The following is an 8,799-nucleotide window of genomic DNA, read 5'->3' as shown; positions in this document are numbered from 1 at the left end:
TCTTGACATCAGCCCTATCAAGTCAGGGAGAGTGTTCTGATCCCCATTTAGAGATGAGAAAACTGACTTTTTGAGTGTTTAAGTGATTTCTTCCAAGGCCATAGAGCTAGTAACAACACTGTCACAACTAGTAACAACACCAATATAGCCAGGGAAATACCATCTTCCAAGTCGGTCCCTCAGACTTGTAATCTTGGATTTATCCTCATCTCCTTACTCTGTCTCTCACTCACCTCCCCCCCATATCCAATCTAAGGTCTGTTGGTTTTACCTTTGCAACATCTTCCATATACTCCCCCTTCTCTCCTCTGACACTGCCACCATTCAAGTGTAGGCTCTCTTCACCTCATGTCTGGACTGTTGTGACAGTCTGTTGGTGGGCTGCCTGCCTAAAGTCTTTGTCTATTTTAATCCATCCTCTATTCAGCCTTTAAAGTGTTAGACACTCTCTACTTAATAAACTCTAGTGGCTCGCTATTGTCTCTGTGATCAAATTCAAAATACTCCATTATTCAGAACTCTTCATAACCTAGCTCCCTTATAGCTTACAAGTCTTCTGATCCCTTACTCCCTACCATGTATTCTGGTCTCCTTGTTTTATGAACAAGACAATGTCTCTTGGCTGTGGGCATTTTCTCTGACTGTGCATCATACCTGGAATGCTCTTCTTCCTCATCTCTCCCTATTGCCTTCCTTGACTTCCTTTAAGTTACAGCTAAAAATCCTGCCTTCTGCAGGAACCCTTTCTCAACCCCATTTCATTCTTGTGCTGATACGTCAATCATAAGATCTTGAACTAGAAGGAACCTCAGTGACCATATAGTACAACACATGCATTTTATGGGTCAGAGAACTGAAATTCACTGACGTTAAGTTACTTACTCAAGGTCACACAAAGTAAATGGCAGAGTCAGGATTTGAACTAGGGTGTGCATGACTGAGTTCAACAGGAAAGTTTAATGTTCTTTCCACTGACCCCAAATTTTCTTCAGACAAGGAGTCAGTGTTCCCACACAGAGATCCCAGGTAAGACTTCTTCTAGTGTAGACATAATTTATGTAAAAATTTTCAATAAAACACCAGAATAATTTACCATGATGTTAATCTACTGCCCTTGCAATACTGGATTTCCAATAAGTAATTACAGTTTTATATACAATATGATTAATGCATGAATAAAATTATATATCTTCTTCTATCCCCTTGTTCACACCATTTTATTGACTTGAATTTGCAGTAGAGTTGAAAAAGCATTATATTTGGAGTCAGTTATTCTCTCTGACTTCAGTCTCCTTGTCTATAAAGTGTGGGGGTTGGATTCAATGATCTTTAAATTCCCTTTTGGTTCTAAATACTCTGGTCCTTTCCCATTTCCCTCTGTGATCTCTTTAGCTACTTTGGGATTAGGTATTATCTCTATGTATCTGACAACCAGATTTTCATAATCAACCCTAGTGTTTCTCTTGGTCTCTATTCTTGTATCAACAACTCTCTATTAGACATTTTGAATTAGCCCCACAGGCACCCCCAAACTCAACTGTCCAACATAATGCCCTTATTATTCTGCTTCTGGGACACTGGCACTTGGATGCCCTTCTGGCCTGATGCTAGTTGATACTTGTCCTTGTCTGTGACCCATTCCTTCACATCAAAATACCAGACAGTGATGGCGTACCTGGTTGCGTAGGCTGGCTTCACCTCACTGGGGTTCCTGTGGTAGATCAGCAGCTGGTCAAACAGTGGCTTGATGTTGGCCATCACAGGCCAGCCCTTGGGGAAGATCTGCAGCAAACCACTGTGGGTCTTGATGTCCCAGTGCTGGTTCAGGTAATAGATACAAGTGATGCAGTGCCCATCCCCATGGACGTTGTCCACGTGCACCACATAGCTCAGCCCATTGCCAGGGTAACAAGCCACCATGGCCTTGTTCTGGTCATTGATGATGTAGCTGCCCAGGCGGCCTGCATGGTGTAGGATCATCTTGTCCTGGCCACAGCTGAGGGGATGACAGCGCCTAGGGACAGAGGACCATCCTCATTGCTGCCGAAGCCTTACAAGTACCAGAGAGATGGAAGGAGGGCTGAGGAGGACAGGACACATAACTCTCCAAGCCCATCCTGGCAAGGCCGTGCCTGGGGGTATCCACAGTGGGCAGCTGAGGGAGGCTCCTGATCAGGAGGTTGGGTTGGCATGGGGTGTCTATGGCAGCGTTTTCATCCCCCAGACATGGAGAACACTGCCTAGGCCCTCGTACTCCTCTCACTGCAGCTGGGGATAACAGTGGCAGAGCCTGGCATGGGACTGAATGGGACTGTGAAGACAACTTTTCTCATAGCCTGGGAACCTGGGACATGATCTGCCTTTGTCCTTGGGCCTTGGCGAGGCAGCAGGGGACCAAGGAGATGACCAACAGGGGCAGGGTTTTTCCTTCAGCTCCAGCGCCGCTGCCTGTGACAGCTGTCCCGTGCATAGCTGTGCCTTCTTCTTGTTTTAAGGTGCTATAGTCCTTTCCCATCTTACTTGGTGATCTCATTAGCTACCAGAGATCAATTATCATCTCTATGCAGATGACAACTAGATCTTTGTATCCAACTCAAGGGTCTGTATCAAGCTCAGTTTTGGCCACCCTGCTTCAAGTATCTCCACACTGTAAACCATACAGTTACCAAAATAGGTAACTAACTTTCCTAAACTTCAGACCTAACTGTATAACACATTCCCCACCCCACCCCGCCCCCAGCCAAATTCCAATAGCTGCATATTAGTTCTCAATCAAATATAAATTTCTTTGTTAGGCATTTAAGGCTCTTTATACTATGACCTCTGCCTATCTTTACTATCTATTTATATATTACTATTCTCTGCATTTTCTATAGTTTAACCATATTGGTTTTCTTGTTCCTTACACATGACACTCAACCTCCCATCTCTATCTTTTAATTGACTGTTCCTCATGTCTAGAATCTTTTCATTCTTTTTTTCCTCTGTTTAGAATTTTATTTTCCAAATTACATGTAAAAACAAATTTTGACATCAATTTTTTTTTTTGGTTGAGGCAATGGGGGTTAAGTGACTTGCCCAGGGTCACACAGCTAGTAAGTGTCAAGTGTCTGAGGTCGGGTTAGAACTCAGATCCTCCTGAATCCAGGGCCGGTGCTCTATACACTGCGCCACCTAGTTGCCTCAACATTAATTTTTTAAAAACTTTGCGTTTCAACTTCTCTTCTTCCCTCCCTTCCCATCCCCTGAATCTTTTCATTCTTAACCTCTGCCTCTTGAAATTTTTGGAATGATGTAGAAATCAAGACATGTGAAGAACCACCTTCAGAATGAGACATTTTCTTGTCCTATCATTATTAGTGACTTTTTTTTCCAGGTTTATCTTGGATTTGATTTGTATAAGACTGATAGACAAACAAACAAGCACAAATATTTTCATTCCCATTAGAATTTAAGCTCATTGAGGAAAGCGACCATTTTTTTCTTTATGTAACCAGATGTATCACTTTACTTAACACCATCCTCCCCTTTGCTGACTCAAACCCAACCCACTCTCAGTACTGTCTGAGGGTTTACCTAGGATGAGGGGGAGCCCATTCACAATCACGAGGATACTACTCAATTCTAGTGTGTGTGTGTGTGTGTGTGTGTGTGTGTGTGTGTGTGTGTGTGTGTGTGTATGTGTATGGTGAGTTTATGGAAGGTGTAACAAACCTACTAAAGTGAGGTTGAACTCCTTAGCCACCTTTGGTAAGGTGCTGAGGGTATTAAGCTGTTCTGTGACAAGAAGTCCCTTTAAGTAAACAACAACAACAAGACAACAACAACATTCCTCAAATCTATTCTGGGGCACCAAGAAGCTGCTTTGCCCCTCAAGCTGTGAATAATAATATGGCCATTTAGTCTTTTTTTCAGCAGTCTCTTCAAATAGTATGGTATGAATGGTTTTCTATTGTCTTCCTTGGGCAAAACCACCCCTCTTTTTGGCACAACTACCAGCAAAGCAGATTCATGTATTTTTCTCTCCATTTATCCTTCTCAAACTATTGTTCAGCCATTCAGTTGTGACTGACTCTTCACTGCCCCATGGACCATACTGTCTGTGGGTTTTCTTGGCAAAGATACAGAGTGAGTTGCCATTTCTTTCTCCAGTGGATTAAAGCAAACAGAGGTTAAGTGACTTGGCCGAGGTTATACAGCTAGTGAGTGTCTACGGACAGATTTGAACTCCTGATTCCAAGCCTATCTCTTGAGCTGTCTATCTGCTTCCACTCAAAATACAAGGAGCAGTAAAGAACATCATAGGAAAGCTCCTAAGAGGTATTGACTTTTATGGACAATATGTAAATGGCATTATAGAGAAATAATGCCTTTCTCTAGCCCAGTAGCTACCAGAAAAAAATACTTTACATCTAATCATCACATTTACCAGATAAATAGCCCTAAAGTTTTCATCTTTTCTACTCTGCCTTCTGTAAGCATCTTCGTAGCCTCCTATGTCTTTTGTCCCTGATTCTTCCTGCTTCTATTTTGATCTGTGGTCTTCTATCACTCTCTGGCCTCTGACATCACCAGATGAAAATAGAATCAGGAAGAGTTGGGGACAGGCCTCCTATCATGATGTCTTCAAAATGGTAATTCATCCTAACTTATGTGCAACTAAAAACAAATCCAAGATTTCTTTCAGGTATGACTCCAACAGTATTTATAACCACCTAATATTCTCTAACAAATATTTGACTTATAATTTATCTATTGTATCATTCAACACTCTAAAAACAGGTGCTTAAGTGCTTATTGATTGGTTGAATCAAAAAGTTCCAAGGTTTATCCTGTCTGTAACATTCTCTGAGCTTATAAAATCAGTTCTGCATCTTTGGAGAATCAGAATATTGGGTCTGGCAAGGACTCTAGAAATCATTCCATTCAATCCTCTCACTTTATAGATGAGGGCCTATAGATATCCAATGACTTACCAGTGGTCAGACAAATGGAGGACATATTGTGGAAAAATATGCCTCTTTTGAATAAGAGGACCTAGTTTCATACTTTTATAACATTGAACAAATTACTTAGTCTTTGCAGGCCTCAGTTTCATTTTCTGTATAGTTAGAAAATTAATATAGGTTTCCTTCAAAGTACCTTCTAGTTCTAGATCTGTGATCCTAGGATATGATAAGAATGAAGATACAAACAAGAAATTGAGAAGGGTAATTGTGACCAACATAACAATTTTCAGTTAGTGTCAAAGACAAATTCAAACTTTAAGACTAACGACCTTTCCCTGAGACTGTGATGTCACTCCTTTGCTACAGTCTAGAAAGAGCTTTCAGTATCCCTGGGTCTTATTTCAGTTCTATGTTCCAGATATGTTAAAACCATCTGAGCGATTAGAACTGTGATCAGAAATGAAGATGGGCACCTGATTAACATGCAGCTCTTTTGCTAACGCTACTTAGGCAACCCTCGTATGCATGCTACAAATTAAACTGGGAATACTCTGCTAGATTACTTCTCACAACCAAATGATTTTCTCAAGTGTGAAACTGACATCTCAGAACCTCACTTTTTTCCCTTTCCCCTGACACATTTGGGGTTGACGTCTGCGAGTAGTAATTACTAAGAAATGAATATCCATGGTGCTCACGTCTATTCCTGTGCCCCAGCGTGTGACTTGCATCTGAAAAATTACCAACATCTTCCAGCATCACTCAAAAGCCAGCCAGGTTGATTTGAAATCTTTCATTGGGTGATCTGCCTGAGGCAACAAGGGCCAGAGCCCCTTTCATTAGACTAACTTCCAGCAGTAAAAGGTGACCCCCACATCTGACTGTGCTGTATGCTCTGTGTTCCCCTCCCTCCTAATCCTCCTGTGGGAGTCATCTCCTGATGTTTTCCCTGACACAATCTATCCAGGCTGCTTGGCAGTCAGCATTTCCCTAGTGGGCTTTGTAAATGCTCTTCCTTCCATTTAATCTTTTCGTCTAAGCTGTAAATGTGATGGAAATCCATTTTCATGGTGCTTTCTGTGCTGTTTAGAGTGAGTTTCCAAGTTGGTAAATTTGTCAGTAATTATTTTCTGTTTAACTTTTACTCCCTCACTGTAGGTGAGGTTGGGCACCTTCTTTCTTTCTGCTAAAGTACTCTGGCCATAGGTGGAAGCTGATTAGTTTGTAGGCAGAGATGGGAGACCTTTGTTTTGGGTCCCTACTGAGGAATGATGATTATTGTTGGATGGGAAAGTGACATGGTATATTTTATTCATTCCTAAGGAAGGGAAGCTGAGCTTATAAAAAAAACTTGCACTGCTGCTTTGACATACCAATACCTAACTGAAATAACAGTCTGTACTCAGGTCTAACATGGTGTGTGGAGAAAGCAATGGTAAAGAGCCTACATTTAATGTAAATGGGATAGTACGTATATGATAGATTCATTTTCATTCAAATCTCTTCCTACTAATTATCCCATTTGAGCCTTTTCCTATGAGAAAAGTAGTGCAAACTCTTAGTACAGATGGAGAAATGGATGCCTGCAGAATTGGAATGTGCCATTTCTTACATAACCATTATGTTCTCATAATTCTCTGGCACCACATATAGTCTGTAGATAGAGCCTTTCCTATTCTGTCCCAAGAAGCTTTGCGGGGACATTCAGTGAAGTGGGAGGTTTGGAAAGGAAAGCTGGAAAAACGGAGAGGTGAAATTATTTAATAAGCATTTTTCAGTACCCACAATTTGCCAGTAGTGATGCTAGGTATAGAAAGACAAAAATGCAAATAATATCTGTTCTCCAGGAACTTAAGATTTAAAGAAGACAGGGACATCAGGAAGGAAAAGTAAGAAAAGAGGGAGAAGGAAATGACCACAGCTGCTTCTTTGACATAGCTTACCAGGGTTCACAGACATGGAAATTATTCCTTTCTCTGCTTCCAATGCTGGCTTCCTGGGCACCACCATGACATAATTATAATAGCTCACTGGGATTTCCCCACTCCTACTCATGCTGGCATTTAGACTCTGATATGGTCTCATCTTGAGAGACCTCTAAGTCCCACCTTCTGCATGAAGCCTTTCTCAGTACTTTTTTGTTTGTTTGTTTGTTTGTTTTTTGGTGAGGCAATTGGGGTTAAGTGACTTGCCCAGGGTCACATAGCTAGTACGTATTAAGTGTCTGAGGCCAGATTTGAACTCAGGTTCTCCTGAATCCAAGGCTGGTGCTATATCCACTGTGCCACCTAACTGCCCCTTCTCAGGACTTTTTAATCTTAATGCCTTTCCTTGGGTAGCACCTCCCAATTTGTCTTTATATATTTTGTTAGTCTATGTCTGCTTGCATGTTGTCTCCCCCCACCAGTCTGCGAGCTCCTTGGGAGGAGGAACTAGGATTATTTTTGGCCTTTAAAAAATTCTCAGCTTTTAGCACAGTCCTTGTACCTTCAACCTTTGCTGGGCCTCAATTTCCTCAATTTTCAAATGAGGATGTCAGTTTAGATGACCTCTGAGATCCCTTCCACCTTTAGCTCAATGAGCCGATGGATCATGGTCTTATGATTCAGTTGGTAAAATGTAGCACCTTTTATCAACACCATATAAACAAGTTGCTAGAATGTAATTTCTAGTTTCCTTAGATTGGGTACTGGGCTCAAACCCAATGAAGGGGGATAGAGTCTAGAGACTGGGAATGAATCATGGACATTTGTCTTTAGAGGTTTGAAAGAGGATCCAGAAGTTGGAAATTGTTTATTGTTGAATGTATTTTCCTGTATTTGTAGTTTAAGTATGAAAGGCAGTGTGGTGTAATTGATAAGTGGTGGTCCTCGAAGCCAGAAAGTCTTGAGTTCAAATTCTGCCTCTGAAACATACTAGCTCTGTGAATCTGGGTAACTCAGTGTTCTAGGTAACTTTCTAAGGGTACAAGTTGTAGGGAAAGTGCCAATATGCATTGGTAGAAAAAGTTTCTTCCTCTGGGAGTTCCCTGTTCCAATGAAAATCACAGGTCCATTTTTTTATCTAGTTTAAGTAAATTATCCTTTTTCATCATTTACTTTGTAATATAATTAACATTGGCTTCTCATGAGGAAGACTTTGAAAAGAAAAAATATCATGGAATAATGGAGCAATAAATGTTAGCAATATAAATGCAAAATTGTCCAAGATCCTCCAGTTAGGAAATGGTAGAACCCTGTAGTAATCAAATATGGACTTTCTGACTCCAACTCCATTTATTTTTATGTGAGAACTGCCATCCTTGCTCATCTTATTTATTCAGAACTAGAGAACCATGGGTTTATAGATCTCATACTTAGCCTTATGTTTGGGTGACAAAATAGGGCTCTTAAAAGGAACTGGGTCTTTTTTTCTTTCTTAATTTTTTTTCCTGTAATCCATCTTGTTTGTTCCCTTCCCTTTCCCTCCCAATGTAAATTATTTTATCAAGTGGAGCTTGCATATAAAACAGATAAAATTGAATGATTTTTTTTTTAAAGAATGCAACGCTTTTGCTCTTGGGCTCCTCCAAAAATGACATATCTTACAAATTACAGATAGGTCAGTGATGTCCCACATCAATTAATTTACTACATGATAAGAAGTGCTCTTGGTGAAGAAACACCAAAGATGTGTCAGAATTATAATAGGAGATAATGAGATCCAAGCAATGAAATGAACATATGTCTCTGCAGATGACAATAGTGTTCACCTGGGAAAAGAAGATAATAAATAGTATATTTAGGACCACTTTTTATAAAATCATCAATCATGGGGTGAATATGTTGCCTGGCTTAAAATATTTCAATCA

The 8,799-nt window shown here is 40.6% G+C and overlaps 1 protein-coding gene across 1 annotated transcript; it reads right to left on the bottom strand.

Annotated features, from left to right (window-relative positions):
* Positions 1-1,533: 1,533 nt before the first annotated feature.
* On the bottom strand, positions 1,534-2,515 carry LOC122747943 (prolyl hydroxylase EGLN2-like). Its single transcript, XM_043993710.1, has 2 exons — positions 2,337-2,515; positions 1,534-2,014 (listed from the first exon to the last, which is right to left on the bottom strand). Exons 1-2 carry the CDS (start codon positions 2,513-2,515, stop codon positions 1,534-1,536), a joined length of 660 nt encoding a protein of 219 aa, XP_043849645.1.
* Positions 2,516-8,799: the final 6,284 nt, after the last annotated feature.

The sequence above is a fragment of the Dromiciops gliroides genome, chromosome 3, assembly GCF_019393635.1.
Source record: "Dromiciops gliroides isolate mDroGli1 chromosome 3, mDroGli1.pri, whole genome shotgun sequence".
Lineage (NCBI taxonomy): Eukaryota > Metazoa > Chordata > Mammalia > Microbiotheria > Microbiotheriidae > Dromiciops > Dromiciops gliroides.
This window is presented reverse-complemented; position numbering and strand designations above follow the sequence as displayed.